Source organism: Vulpes vulpes, chromosome 15, assembly GCF_048418805.1.
Source record: "Vulpes vulpes isolate BD-2025 chromosome 15, VulVul3, whole genome shotgun sequence".
Classification (NCBI taxonomy): Eukaryota; Metazoa; Chordata; class Mammalia; order Carnivora; family Canidae; genus Vulpes; species Vulpes vulpes.
Window position 1 is genome coordinate 30977958 of NC_132794.1, and position 16742 is coordinate 30994699.

Below are 16742 nucleotides of genomic sequence, written 5' to 3' on the forward strand. Positions count from 1 at the left end.
CACAATGCCAGATTTCAGGTTGTACTACAAAGCTGTGGTCATCAAGACAGTGTGGTACTGGCACAAAAACAGACACATAGATCAATGGAACAGAATAGAGAACCCAGAAGTGGACCCTGAAATGTACGGTCATCTAATATTCGATAAAGGAGGAAAGACTATCCATTGGAAGAAAGACAGTCTCTTCAATAAATGGTGCTGGGAAAATTGGACATCCACATGCAGAAGAATGAAACTGGACCACTCTCTTTCACCATACACAAAGATAAACTCAAAATGGATGAGAGATCTAAATGTGAGACAAGAGTCCATCAAAATCCTAGAAGAGAACACAGGCAACACCCTTTTTGAACTTGGCCACAGTAACTTCTTGCAAGATACATCCACAAAGGCAAAAGAAACAAAAGCAAAAATGAACTATTGGGACTTCATCAAGATAAGAAGCTTTTGCACAGCAAAGGATACAGTCAACAAAACTAAAAGACAACCTACAGAATGGGAGAAGATATTTGCAAATGACCTATCAGATAAAGGGCTAGTTTCCCAGATCTATAAAGAACTTATTAAACTCAACACCAAAGAAACAAACAATCCAATCATGAAATGGGCAAAAGACATGAAGAGAAATCTCACAGAGGAAGACATGGCCATGGCCAACAGGCACATGAGAAAATGCTCTGCATCACTTGCCATCAGGGAAATACAAATCAAAACCACGATGAGATACCACCTCACACCAGTGAGAATGGGGAAAATTAACAAGGCAGGAAACCACAAATGTTGGAGAGGATGCGGAGAAAAGGGAACCCTCTTACACTGTTGGTGGGAATGTGAACTGGTGCAGCCACTCTGGAAAACTGTGTGGAGGTTCCTCAAAGAGTTAAAAATAGACCTGCCCTACGACCCAGCAATTGCACTGCTGGGGATTTACCCCAAGGATTCAGATGCAATGAAACGCCAGGACACCTGCACCCCGATGTTTCTAGCAGCAATGTCCACAATAGCCAAACTGTGGAAGGAGCCTTGGTGTCCATCGAAAGATGATGGATAAAGAAGATGTGGTTTATGTATACAATGGAATATTACTCAGCCATTACAAACGACAAATACCCACCATTTGCTTCAACGTGGATGGAACTGGAGGGTATTATGCTGAGTGAAGTAAGTCAATCGGAGAAGGACAAATAGTGTATGTCCTCATTCATTTGGGGAATATAAATAATAGTGAAAGGGAATATAAAGGAAGGGAGAAGAAATGTGTGGGAAATATCAGGAAGGGAGACAGAACATAAAGACTCCTAACTCTGGGAAACGAACTAGGGGTGGTGGAAGGGGACGAGGGTGGGGGGTGGTGGTGAATGGGTCACGGGCACAGAGGGGGAGACTTGACGGGATGAGCACTGGGTGTTATTCTGTATGTTGGTAAATTGAACACCAAAAAAATTAATTTATTAAAAAAATAAATAAAAATTATGTTTAAGAAATTTTTTTTTCATGAGCAAGCTTTAAAATTGAGTGTTAGTTAAAAAAAATTGTTTTAAGATTTTATTTATTCATGAGAGAGAGAGAAAGAGAGAGAGAGAGAGAGAGAGAGAGAGAGAGAGAGGGGCAGAGACACAGGCAGAGGGAGAATCAGGCTCCATGCAGGGAGCCTGATGCAGGATTTGATCCCGGGACTCTGGGATCATGCCCTGGACCGAAGGCAGGCACTAAACCACTGAGCCACCCAGGGATCCCCTAGTTAAAAAATTTTTAAGTTACAAATATATAAAAGACAATTTTAAGAAGTTGCCTGATTAAAAGAAACTGATTGCCAGAGTAAATTCTGGGTGCAATAATTTGCAAAGCTAGATGTGTCACGTTCAAAGTTTTATGCACCAAAGATTTTCACGAGCTGGAGCCACACTTCAATTTGTTCTTCATCTACCATGCAATAATTCTTAGTTTTGTGCATTCTGCTTAAGGAAAAACAAGAAAGCAAGAGTGCGTTTTCACTGCACCCTTCTGATTCTCTACTGGTATGAAATTTGCTAATTCCTTTGGAGGTGTATTAGAAAGCTGGAGTTTGTAAGCTGGCAGGAGTGTTTCATCTTTTCTACATTTGCTGTTGAGATTAGCTAAAATCAAAATAGAAACCGCTCCTGATAAGTATGAAAAAAAAAATGAAAGTGTTTTATTGCTTTGGGGTCTTAGAAGATTCTATCACTTGTGTTCCCTTGATCATAAGAATGAATGAATATTTATTTCTAGACATTAATTAAATTAGTAACAGTGTTTCTTTATGACATTATAATTAAATCCAGTAACGCAGTGGCTTACATTTGGTAATCTTGTTATATTTAGAGACAATCCAATATCTGGGGATTTACTCAGTTTTCTAAATCTTAACACGTTTTTGCTGTTCACATCACAGTCAACATCATTCACACCTCTGCATCCTATCCCAACCCAGTTTAATGATGCTATTTCTCTGTCATTTTTTTCTTCCTGGTTTACACTGGGTAGTTTACAAAAATAAGGCAAGAGAAGAAGAGTAGGGTTGATTACTGGCTCCATCTGTCATGTGTCTTTGGGTTGCTTTCCTAAATTCTCTAAGCCTCACTTTTTTTTTTTTTTTTTAATCTCTAATTGGAAGATAATGTTCTAGCCAGCCCAGGGGATTGCTATGAAGATTTAAATGGAATAATAGAGGATCCCTGGGTGGCTCAGTGGTTTAGCACTGCCTTTGGCCCATGATCCTGGAGTCCCGGGATTGAGCCCTACATCGGGCTCCCTGCATGGAGCCTGCTTCTCCCTCTGCCTGTGTCTCTGCCTCTCTCTCTGTCTTTCATGAATAAATAAATAAAATCTTTAAAAAAATAAATGGAATATAATATATATATAGGTGTTTTGTTAATTGCTAAAAGCTAGACATATGTATGAATTGTGATATTGCCACTGACCCTTTTCTATAAAAAACTGGTTGGTAAGCCAGAGCTGAAGGAGTTCATTAAAGCACTTTCACATTTTTAGTTAGAAAAAATGAAACATTTTGTTGTTGTCACAGGTTAGAATAAAATACTGATAAAAAATAAGGTCTTGTTGAATTTAAAGTTGTTGATTTGTGGAAAGGTCTTAGCATTATTGCCTGGCACAAAGGAAGCACTGAATAACTGTAACTATTTATGGGTATCAGTATAGTGGCAATAGTGGTAGCAGTGCTGGTATAAGCAGTGCCACAGGTGGTATAACTCCATTACAGCAGAGTTTATGAAAATTCCCTATCTCTTCCTCACATTCATGATATATATTAAGATCCTAAAAAAGAGAGTATATCCTCAGAAATAATATTTTGTTACCTCAAAAGCAATGATCATGAAGATGACATTAATACATATAAATACATTTATAAAATAATTTAAGTGAAAAAAAACAAAATAACATGCACACATTGACTAGTTTAAGTATGAAAAGTTCATACATGTATACCAACAAATATCAGTTATATTATATTATACAATATATATATAATATAAATATATTACAATTGCTATCAGTTCACAAACATATTTGACAAACTTATGAGTTAGTTAGGGAAAGTTCAAGCCACCTGTCCAAATCAAATAGTTGGCAAGTGTCAAGTCTCTCTTTTCTGAATAAAAGCTAACACTCATCTCATTGTATATCAATAACTTTTGAAAGATGAATGAATGCTAGTGATTTTAAATTGTATATTGCATTTGGTAATCACTAATTTCCATACATTCTAGTAAAAAAGAAAAGAAACACTTTCATCTAATTAGGTGATATAAATTTCTATGTTCCTGAGTCAAATGCTATTTGGGGTGGGCCACGGCTACAAAATACAACATTTCAAAGACAGCTGCTACTCCACCATATTCTGTGCCTCGTGTTTTATTCTGTCTTTTCTGTTTGCAAATAATAAAGAAAGGCCAAGAAGCTAAAGTCAAAGAGCATCCAGTTTACTAGCTGGATCTTATATTTTATTTTAGAGCATTCTGTTTACTAGCCATCCTCTTGACTTGACTTGATAATGTGCAAAACCTGATGTTGCCAGTAATCACAGTAATAATAAATTTACCTGTGAAGAATTAGGACATACTTGTTGCATGTACAGTATCAATGAATTCCAAAATAAAGAAAACAAAACTAAAATTACCACCGCAACAAACACAAAACCATCTTAAATCTCCCCAGAGACTGTAAAATGAATAGGATATTTAATGTTAGATTTTTGTTTTGTGTTAGTTCAGCAAAAATTGCTATCCTTGATCTAGTCTCACAAATACAGTAATTATGATAATGTAGTATCAGATGGCATGTAGGAAGTTATGCTTTCAATTATTAATTAGAATAATAAGAAATACTTGAAAATATTTTACCATAGTTTTCTTCTTTTTTTTTTTTAGATTTTATTTATTTATTCAGAGAGACACACAGAGAGGCAGAGACACAGGCAGAGAGAAAAGCAGGCTCCATGCAGGAAGCCTGACGTGGGACTCGATCCCAGGACCCCGGGATCACGACCTGAGCTGAAGGCAGACGCTCAACCGCTGAGCCACTCAGGTATCCCTTACCATAGTTTTCTTTGGCCATTTTTCACATACACCTGTATATACAAGTTGTTTATATATATAAAGTTGTTTTAAAAAGTTGCAATTATAAATTTTGGGGCAATTCTGTGCTTCACTTCTATATATTGATTATATCGATCATTATTAAATTCATTACATGGTCTTCACCATCGTTTAATAGCTTTAATATGAGTATGAAATTATAAAAACATTTTAGGTCATTCTAACTAATTGGAGCCAGTAATATATAATACAAATCACAGACAGAAGTAAGAGTTGGAGCTTTCGAATGAGACAGTCTAATTTTGAATTCTGACTTAACCAAGAGTTAGTTGTTCATTCTATCCATGTTTTATCATTCATTCAAAAATTATCTGTTGAGTATGTACCATGTGTCAGACTTTGGTAGTATGATACTGAGTATATATTCATTGGACAGACATGAGCCCGACTCTCATGGAACTTTACGTCTAATGAATACAAGAAAATAGAGAACACAGAAAAGTATAGGGTTTAATCTTTGTATAGATGGCAGGGAGGAGAATACTCATATTTAAGGAGTTAGGGAATGTCTCTTCAAGTAAGTGAAATTTCAATGAGTAGAAACAGCATGTGCAAGTCTTCAGATAAAGCAGAGCATAGCAAACATGATAAAATGAGGGCATGTAAACAAATAAAGAACTCAGAGCTGAGCCTGCAGATATCAGATCATAAATTATACAGCATATTAAGGAATATAAACTTTATCCTGGAAACAAAAAAATCAGATTAATGTATTAAAAATTTCCTCCAGAATTTTTTTAAATTTCAAAATACTATCTTTAAAATCTTTCCTAACATTATACTACTTACTTTTCCTCTGAGTTCAGGATCAAGAAAAATATATCCATTATCACTAATTCTATTGATTATATTAGGGATCACAGACAGTACAGGACAAGTAAGAGAAATAAAAAAGTATAAATAATTGGAAAGAAGAAGTAAAACTGGTTTTATTGGCAGTTGAGACATTTTGTTCATAAAAGTTTCAAAATAGCCTACCTAAAACTCTTATATATGAGTGTATTTATGAGCAAGTTGCTGGATACAGGGTTAATATACAAATAATCAATTGTACATATGGCCTCAAACAATACAATAATGTAACTCATTCATATATATGTATATATATGCAATCACATCAAAAATCATAAAGTATCATAGGTATAAGTATGTAAAAATATATGGAAGATCTTTACCCCGAAAACTACAATTCTCTTTTGAGAGAATTAATGATATATAAATTGAGATATATATATATATATATATATGGAATATATACCATTTCCCAAAATTAGAAGACTAAGATTGTTAAGATGTTAATTCTTCCTAAACTGTTCAATAAGTGAAACCAAAATTAAAACCTCAGGTTTGTTGCTCTTGTTTAGGCTGTGTGTGTGTGTGTGTGTGTGTGTGTATGTATGTGTTTGTGAAAACTGACATGATCATTTACAAATGTATAAGAAAATGCAGAGGTCCTGTAACAGCCAGCCCCAAACAAGAAAAACAAAGTTGGAGACTTACATTACCAATTTATAAGACTTACTATAGGACATCTCAGTGGCTCAGTAGTTGAGCATCTTCCTTTGGCTCAGAGAGTGATCCCAGAGTCCTGGGATCGAGCCCCATGTCAGGCTCCCAGTGGGGAGCCTGCTTCTCCCTCTGCCTGTCTCTGCCTCTCTCTGTATCTCTCATGAATAAATAAATAAAATCTTTTAAAAATTATTATAAGACTTACTAGAAAGCTACAATAATGAAGACCATACATTCTGGCATAAATATATAAATGGAATGTAATGGAGAGAAAAGCAGCAGACCCACACACTTATGTTCATCTGATTATGATTAAAATGATTAATTCAGTAAGGAAAATACTGTCTTTTCCATAAATGATGCTGGAACAATTAGTATCCATATAGAAAGGAAAAGGTATTGTGATCCTTGTTTTATACCATACACAAAAACAATTTAAAATGGACTAAAAATATATCTTAGAAGTGTAGAAAATAAAACTTCTATAAAGAGACATAAGAGAACATCTATATGACTTCAAGATAGGACAGAAGATTAAAAGCACCAACTACAAAATAAAAACAATACATTGGTCCTAATTATAATTAGTTATTTAAACCTTAAAATCATCATTAGGAGAATGAAACTAAGTATTTATAATGTATATCTGATAAAAACTTGTATTTGGGATATATGAGAAAATGTAAAAAAAAAATGGGTAAAGGCAAACTAAGATGTTGCATAGGCCCATCTAAAGATTTGTACAAAAATATTTACTTTGTAAAAAAAAATCACTTTGTTAATAAAAGCCCTAAACAGATCAATCCATCAGTAGAAGAGTACATAATTAAACTGTGAGCTATTTATACAATTGAATATCATAACAGCAATAAAAAGAATGATTATATATATATATATTTATTCCAGGTATATATGTATACACACACATATATTTTTATATATTTATATATATTTTTTTCCTTTTCTTCTCAAATTATCACTACCATCTTTTTTTTTTTTTCCCTCTATCTTATGGTTTGAAGATTCTTTCCATCACCATGTCTTCATAATGTATTTGGCATTAATTCATCAGGTTTAAGGGAATTGATAAACAGGACAAAATCACATTACTAATGGAAACTTATTCATTATAATGAGTTGTGAGTAGGACTTACCAGCAATTCATTTTATCTCCTTCATTTTGTGAGGAAAAAAAGTATTTTTTGCAGTAAGAGATTTTAAAATAACTTTATTTTCTAAAACATGGAAACATTCCCATGTATAGCTATTCAGTATAAACTTCTCCTTGTTTAATTGCTATGTTTTTATGGATTTGACTCGATGCTAGAAATTTATAGTGGAGACAAGATAATAATTTTAGACTTATTGTATTGATACAAGAATAATTTTAGACTTATTGTATTGATATCCTTTTTAGCTTTACACCGAAATTGCTGTCAGAAAGGATACACAGTAGAAAATAAACACAGTTACTAACACTCTCTTTAGATCAGAAGCCAAACTTGAACATTTTGAAATAAAATGCTCTACTTTACCATCAGTAACTTCCAAATACGCTTTTGTGATGATACTTCCAGCAACATTTAAAGTCTGGCAGATATAATAACCAACATCAGACCGCTGGACATTAGTAATAGTGAGATCACCAGTCTGGGAGACGGAAAAGCGGCTAGTTGACTGTGGCGGCTGATATGAGAAAAGCAGATTCTAGAACCCAGTATTTGGGAGGAAAGAATGACAATAAGTTAATTACTAGGTACTAGTAATTTGGCATATACACATATATATTTATAAATAGGCTTGTAAATGTATACATACATACTACACATGCATATATACACAAATAAGCTAAATACTCTTTCATCACATATTCACATATATAGATACAAAGTTTAATGACCTAGCCTTGGATAGGATCATTTTAAAATTTAAATAAATTCTAAATATTGATATGTACTTTTATAATTATCAATTTCAAACATTACTAGATATAGAAAAATAGTACCAACAAATTAAAAGTTTTACATATTAAGCAAAACAAAATCAAAAGCTTTGCTTTACATACATGTGACTATTAGGATTATAAACACTATATCTTTTAATATATAAACAAATTTAAAATTTAAGCACATTATGACAAATTAAGTTCAAAGACATCATTTTGACATCATAACAAGAATTTCTGTTGTCTGTCCATTATAAAAGTTCAGTAACTCTATCAAACTGTCAAACTTCTATCAAACTTATTTCTCCCGTTAGATGGAGAGCATATCCATCACAGAGAATTTTGAAAATCAAATATTAAATTTAAGAGTTCATAATGAAGCTTTATTTCTGTAGAAAGTTATCTTACATACAAGGTGAACACAATATATAGTATTAAGTGGTACAAATTTTTCACTAGGAATCAAAATGTGTTCCCTTGTTAGAGCAAGAGTATATTTCATGGGAAATAATAATTTATGTCATTGTTTTTCATGAAATGAATAAAGTCAAGATTTCTTCTAACCAAATACATTTGTTCCTTTTTAAAAGTTTAATTAGGGCAGCCGGGGTGGCTCGGCGGTTTAGCGCTGCCTTCAGCCCAGGGCACAATCGTGGAGTCCTGGGATTGAATCCCATGTTGGGCTCCCTGCATGGAGCCTGCTTCTCCCTCTGCCTGTGTCTCTGCCTCTCTCTCTCTCTCTCTGTCTCTCATGAATAAATAAATAAAATCTTTAAAAAAGAACAGTTTAATTACTTCTTAACATATAATTTTATAAAGGCTTATCTACTATTCCATAAATATATGTCCAAAAGACAGAATTTTAGGAAACAGTAAGTTGCCATTAAACTAAGTCAAAATTATTTCAAAATTTGATATAGCTTAACAAACTTAATGAATAATTTATTTAATAATTAAATGAACATTTAAATATTACTCTTCTAAGAACTTCTACTGGATTTACTATTACCACTATATATATATTTTTTTTTTTTTTTTAAGATTTTGTTTATTCATGACAGAGAGAGAGAGGGAAAGGCAGAGACACAGGCAGAGGGAGAAGCAGGTTTCCTAAGGGGAGCCTGATGTGGGACTCGATCCCAGGACCCTGGGATCACCACCTGAGCCGAAGGCAGATGCTTAACCACTGAGCGACCCAGAGCCCCACAGATTTTCTTATTTAATTCACTTCCAATTCTCTCTGCTGTGCTAAAATATTTCATTTTTTTCTTGTAATTTGCTATTAGCAAATTTAGTCTTTGAGGCCAAATGGAACGTGTTAGAATCAACAAAGATTCTATAACTCAAATGATGGTCTACATACCATAATCAAGTTAATATTTGCCTACTAAAGTAAAAACAAAAGTGAACTTGATGCACCGCCTACAAAAATGAGTGAGTGCAGTCAATAAACTACTAATATTTTACCCATACGAGCACAGTAGAAGTGAGACCATGAAACAACCTGCCCAAGATTGATTTAAGCAAAAAATAAAAGAGGTTAGGAACAACTGTATTAAAAGTGAATGAGAATCTTTTTTACAGGTATCAAAAAGAAGTAAAGGGAAATTCTTCTTTTGTTGAGGAAGGCAAGTCAATAACAGATGAGAAAAAAAAGACTTACATTTAAAAACTATTGTAACGTTCCTACTATCTTTAAAGTGGAATTATTTCAAATTTTCCTTTTTATTAAGCTGAAGCCCAATAGTGGGCTTAGAATTAGTAAGATCATAGATCTCTATATTATAGTTCAATGTATATAGAAAAATCTGGTTTATAAAATGTTTAGAGAGTGGGATTTGATAACAAATGGAAATCACATATGATAGTTTTCAAATAATTAGAATATATTCAACTATATTTAACATGACACCTATATTAATCAGGCTACCACATAGTTTGATGAATCTTTAATTGACATATAAATTGATATATATAATTGAAATATATTTATCTATACACACACATATACATACATACATATATACATAAAGAAGTGAAGAAGACACTTGAGATTCCTGCTGTTTTCAGAGAAATGGCACTGATAATTATCATCACTGTTTTAGATGTGTATAAATCTCTTTTAACATCTAATTAGAGGGACACCTGGGTGGCACTCTTAAGTGTGGGACTCTTGCTTTCAGCTCAGGTCATGATCTCAGGGTCCCAAGATCGAACTCCAAATTGGCTCTGCACTCAGCACAGAATCTGCTTAAGACCCTCTCTTCCCCCTGTACCCCATATGTGTGTGAGCGCTCTCTCTCTGTCTAAAATAAATAGATGAATCTTTAAAAAAAATAATTACAGATATCTAAGTAGTAGAAATGATAATTAAATTATACTGAGAATTAGTGTAGTGTTTTTTTTTTTAACATGACTTAGCTGGAAATAAAGGTAAATTTAATATGATGATTACTATGCTATATACCACCCTATGTAACAAAACTAGGAAGGTAAAATTGCTTTTAGATTTACAATAATGAAGGGAATTTTGTCTTCTCTCTCATAGTTGGAATTTTCTAGGGCATTCAGAGATTTTTCAGTTCTCTTAAAGTAACAGATACATGACAAAATAACGTTTTGGTTTTTCTTATATATCTGGCACTCACCTTTGCTGCCTGAAATATTAGAATAAAGTCTTACCTGACTCCCCTCTCTTCTCCAAAAAATAGCTGGTTGAGGATTTCCGGTTGCTTCACACTGAAATGTTACAGTTCGCCCCAAGGCAACAACCTGGTCACGAGGTTTCACAACAAAATGTGGAGGTTCTAAGGGAGATGAAACAAATTATATTGAATCAAAACCATGTAGTTATTATTCTAATTGAGACAATTTGCCGGTATCCCAAGTGCTGCCATTATTTTATACAACTCATTATGCACTATAAGATATAATGTACCCATTCTCACCCTTAATTTAATTGAAGCTAAATTGTTAAGTGCATATTTATAGAAAGGAAAAGAGTTTTTTTGGTGAAGAGGTTTTTTTAATTAGCTGACCTTCTAAGATTAAACTCCACATTAAAAGAATTCTTGAGCTGCAATTTGACCCTTTACAAAGTATACCTGAAATTTGTATGAATGAATATCTTTTTTCATTTAGAACTACTTAAAGGTGAATGGACTTTAATCATACACACAAGGACCTCCTGATGTAAGCAGGCCCTAAAATTACTTTAATTTAACTCAAAAGCTCCTGAAATGCTACCATGAAAATTATAACCATTTAGAATCTTCAGTCCAATTACTTGAATAGAAATGAATTTAAAGCAATAGTCAAGTCAAACGCCTCCTTCATTTACATAGGCAAGGGCATGTTCGAACTGAATATATATGGAAATGAGGGCAAATCTGAAACATCTGCTCATCCTGACATTATAAATACTGCCAGCTTTGTCCAAACTGTTTGATTTATACAGACTTAAACGGCCACTTCATCCAGCAGTAAATAGAGTGTCAGAAAATTGTGTCAGTTACATTGAGAGCAATGGCAGCTGAAAACATTAGGTGTGCTGATGGAGTCACTTCTGGGGGGGTGGGGAAGGGGAAAGCTTGTTTCGGGACCATGCTTTATGCTTAGAAAAATGTGCACTGAATGTTAAGTCTTTTTACCTACTGTTTACACTTTTCAAATGCATTTCTTATCAACTGTCTGAAACACCTAATTAGTCTCCTCTCTTGTCTCAGCTCAAATTGAAGTGAACATTTCAAGCCAGGCATTTAACAGTTTATACAGGATAGGATTCCTCCAATCCACTTTTTAAGACTGGTCCATTATTTTAAACCTTTTCTTTAAAAGTACTTTTAGCTACTTATATCAGTCACTTATGATAACACCTTCAAGGGAATATGAACCAAAAATTATATTCAGATTATGTCCACAATTGCTATCACTCTGCTTACAAAAAAAAAAAAAATTCTTTGTTAATGAGGGTGAGGATTTGAAAAGGTACTTTTCTCTTGGTAAATACTGTCTAGGCAATTGCATCTAAGACACATATAAAAATATCTGTAATATATATATAAATTTTGTAAATCTCTCATTTGAAATATAAACCTCTTTTAAAAAGAGAGAGATGTAACAGAACTTGCTGCAGATTGCATGGTGGCAAAACTGAAGAAAGCAATTAGATCTCCTAACTTTTAGATTAGTGTGATTTCTTCCATACTCCCTTTTTATTTTTAATTGAGGTTTAGTAGAAATTATACCATATGACTAGAAAATTATAGGAGACCTGAAAAATCAGGTCAAATGCCTTCAAATGTCCTGAAACTTACAGGGAAGAAAATACAAAGTTAGGAGATAAAGTTTAGGTTCAATTTGGTAACGCTGAAGTCCTAGCTTATAATTTTTTTTTTAACTCTGATTGTAATTGAGTGGTTTACTCATGAATTGAGCAAACACTATCATTATCCAGGTATAATAACAGGCATGTGTATCATCGCTTGGGGATTTTCCTCCATACACATCCATACAGGAGCATTTGATTCCTTAGTTAAGGGCTGGGATAATTGAGGTAGAAATCAGATCAAGAAATTGAAAGGATTGGCTGGATAATAAACTAAATCCAGAATAGAGTTTGGTTTGTTTCAATAAAAGAAAAACAAATGATTAATTAAATGACTGGGAGAATATGACTTTCCAATATGCGGGGAATTTGAGTAGGAAAATATAAATGTTCAAACCACTCAGAGAAGTATAAACTTCGGGTGGTCTCTTTCCTAAATCTCAGAAGCATGTCTAACAACGTGTGCCAGAACCCATGTTTCTTTTATAAAATGCCAGCTCTCCTCCAACCTCAAAGACTTATTTGGGAACAAGGGATACAAACCCTTATGCTAACTACATTTATCCTGCAGCAATCTTTCCACACAGGATATCTGCCTGGAAATGAATTTACTATATTTTGCAGGCATATTCTTGAGCCAACATCAACAGTGACATCAGCTACAAGATACGTCTTAGAAACATAACTTTAAAAACCCCTTTCTACATGTATGTTAAATATTAGATATAAATATATCTCTATGAAAATTCAAGTGGATTAAATATGCCTCTATCAATCAATCTATCTATGACCATCATCTACCTTTCTAGATTGAGAAGGCCATTCATCACATCCATCTATTTGATGTTTATGATATAATGTTGGAATATTTTTCAAAGGCTACCTTTCAACTTGCTATAATTAAAAATATATAACCATGTTACTAACGTCATATATGGTCAGTGTTGAAAATTTAGAAAACTAGATAAGCAAAGAGAAAAAGAAGAGCTACCTATAATTCAACCATGCAAATTGTACAAGTGTTTTAAAATATTCTTCTATAATATCATTTCAATAACTATTTAATAATCTATATACAAATTACTTAATCACTTCACCAAGCTATTGTTTTTAAATTGGGTTTGTTTCCAATTTTCACTATTAAAAATAATAGTGATATTAACATTCTTCCCAATTATATTCAAGATTATTTCAACTGATGCCTCCCCTACAGGGCACTTTCCTTGCTAACCTCCCATACACTGAACATTAATCTTTGCTAAACTGAGAATAGAATTGCCTACTAATTAGCCTGTTTATATTTGTGAGATTAAACATTTACTTTATATTACCTTGTCATTGATATCCTATTTGTTGTGAATATTGTATTCCTATGCTTATCTTTTTTAATTCTAAGAACTATTGATAGGCAAAAATTTTATCCATTTCTCATATATGTTGTAGATATATTTTCTCATTTTGTGGACAGTCTTACTGGTTAAGCATTTTTGGTATTCTATCAATAAAATATAGATTATATAATATATAATAAATTTTGTAAACATTCACCTCTATTTTCATCCTATATGTTTGTCTTTATTTTTTATGTTTAGAATTAATCCATATATATATATATTACATATATGATAGCATCTAGAAAGCTATATTTTTCAAATAGTCCCTTATTGCATCACCATTAAGGAACAATCCATCCTATCTGTATTAGTATGAATACCTTTAGAATATTTGTGTAGCTCTTTAACTTAAAAAATAGGGAGCTTCTCTTAGGATCAAATTATTCCCTGGTATACCACTTAGCATCCTCATGGAAAATTCTCCAAAAATCATGTAGCATTTTTAAAGGGTATATGTACCTTCCCTAATGTATTTATCATAAGAGTACTTAGAAACTTAATGACTATTAATATAAGGACAAGTGTTTATCAGAGCAAACTTCGATAAATTTTGGAAGCATCATGCAATTATTTCTTACATAAAATGAGATGAATCTGATACACAGAAATGAAAATGAACGCATACAGCCCTATGTGCAAAGTTATTCATCAAAAGGACTTTGAATGACTATTACTAAAGGAAGTTATAAAAGCTAAGATAGACAGACATGAATTCATAAACATATTTGAGATTTAAAAAAAAAACCAAATCATTCTGTGGGCACCTATTTTTGTTTACCTTATGAAATATAAATTAAAATGGTACTTCAAGACAATATAGTCCTATCACTTATTTTATCACTCAAGTAATGAGAGAAAAAAATAAAAGGATGCAGATCACATATCATTTAATAAAACATAAAGTTAGCAACCCCATTACCTTTACTCTTTGTCACAGTTACCCATACTTCCTGCAGACTTTATTCTGTGCGGTCTGTCTTTGAGGCCAATGACAAGTGAAACATGGAGGCTGATTGGTTGAAGGACATGGAAGGGTATGGATGGAAAGGGGAAGAGAAGTTCCAGTCACAGTGACACGGTGATTAGAAGATGGCCAATAAAATGTCAACTTACCAGACCCAACTAAAACAAAAAAAAGAAAACATGAAATAAATAAAAAATAAAGAAACAGAAACAAAACAGAAAAAAGTAATAAGATTTGACTTAACAATGATATTTCTCTTAAAGTAAAATAAAGAACACATTAATATTTGGCTCATGTGGGCCATGAATGAATATTTGTTAGCATTTTAAGAATAATCATGAGTAACTTAAGAAAAATAGAAATGAATCTTAAAATCTCTACTATGATTAAATGACAGCTACAATGGATGATAGCCATACAATTATAAAACACATTTTGATGACTACATTTTGCTATAAGATGACATGGTTAGATAGCTACATACATAATGAGTTTAACCACACTATAAATCTTAACTGTTAATGTTACTTAGAATAGAAATCAAGCATCTTAATCAAAGATAAAATAGTGTTAAATCAAACAACTCCATCATCAGATTAATTTTTAAAATGTCCATGCAACTAATGATATTCTATTAAATCTGTGTTTCTCATACTTGAATAAGCACATGGATCACCCTAAGACCTGGTTAAAATACAAATTATAACTCCATAGGTAAGAAGTGTGGCCTTTGACCTTACATTTCTAACAAGCATTCTCAGGTACTGCTGGTCCATGACCACAGGCTGAGTAGCAAGGTTATTAAAAAGTTACACCTTTTGGATTACACCTAAATTCTTGCAGAATTTTAACTGAGAAGATGTATAGAAAAACGTAAACATATGAAAACATATAAAACTTTATAAACCTATCTAATAAAGTCATAATCATGTTACCTACTGCAAGGCTGAAACATTGGACATTTTAATATAGAAAGCTCAAGTGATACTATTTATTTATTTATTTATTTATTTATTTATTTATTTATTTAAAAGATTTTATTTATTCATGAGAGAGAGAGAGAGGCAGAGACACAGGCAGAGGGAAAAGCAGGCTCCAGGCAGGGAGCCTGATGTGGGACTCGATCCCAGGCCTCCAGGATCACACCCTAGGCTGAAGGCGGCGCTAAGCCGCTGAGCCACCCGGGCTGCCCGATACATATTTTAAATACTGGAAAATGACTGCTTTGTTTTGCTCTTTTATTTATTTTTATTTTTAAAGATTTTATTTATTTTTTCATGAGACACACAGAGAGAGGCGGAGATACAGGCAGTGGGAGAAGTAGGCTTTCTGTGGGGAGCCTGATGTGGGACTTGATCCCAAGACCCCAGGATCACACCCTGAGCCAAAGGCAGATGCTCAACCACTGAGCCACTCAGGTGCCTCTGTTTGGCTCAATTTGAAGCAAAGGAAATAACTGCCAAACACAGAACTTTTTCATAATAGCCCCACGTACAGTCACAAAATATCTTATTCAAATAAATAACTCCTACATCTTAAAGCAAATCATATTAATTTAACTTGATATACATTCCTGCAGTATGTAGGAACTATGCTAAGCCCTGCTGCTGTGAGATGGTATAGTTTTAAAATAGTGACAATGCAACAATAAAACAGAACACAACAAAAGTCTTCCATCCAACTATAAACAGCCTGCCCAAGTTATTTCCCAGGTTGAACTAGAAATTACATTTCCTCAATACCTTCCACCAGGGGAAAAAAAAAAACACAAAGGGCTGGGGGAAGATCAGGGGTCTGATGGGATCATGGGACATTCTGGTACAATATATGACCTGAAGTAATATTTTCTTTCTTTTTTTAAAGTGTATTTGAGAGAGAGAGAGAGCACAAGCAGGGGAGAGAGGCAGAGGGAGAAGCAGACTCCCCGCTGAGCCGGGAGCCCAAAGTGGGATTCAATCCCAGGACA

General features: G+C 33.4%; 1 protein-coding gene across 22 annotated transcripts in view; it reads right to left on the bottom strand.

The window, feature by feature from the left end:
- Positions 1-16742, bottom strand: part of ROBO1 (roundabout guidance receptor 1) — a 1128624-nt gene that overhangs the window by 74431 nt on the left and 1037451 nt on the right. For all 22 annotated transcript variants that reach the window (XM_072738096.1, XM_072738103.1, XM_072738098.1 and 19 more), the window contains 2 exons: positions 10774-10898; positions 7682-7853 (listed from right to left, as the gene is read on the bottom strand). In XM_072738096.1, coding sequence (XP_072594197.1) covers positions 7682-7853; positions 10774-10898 — 297 coding nt within the window. The remainder of the gene's footprint in view (positions 1-7681; positions 7854-10773; positions 10899-16742) is intronic.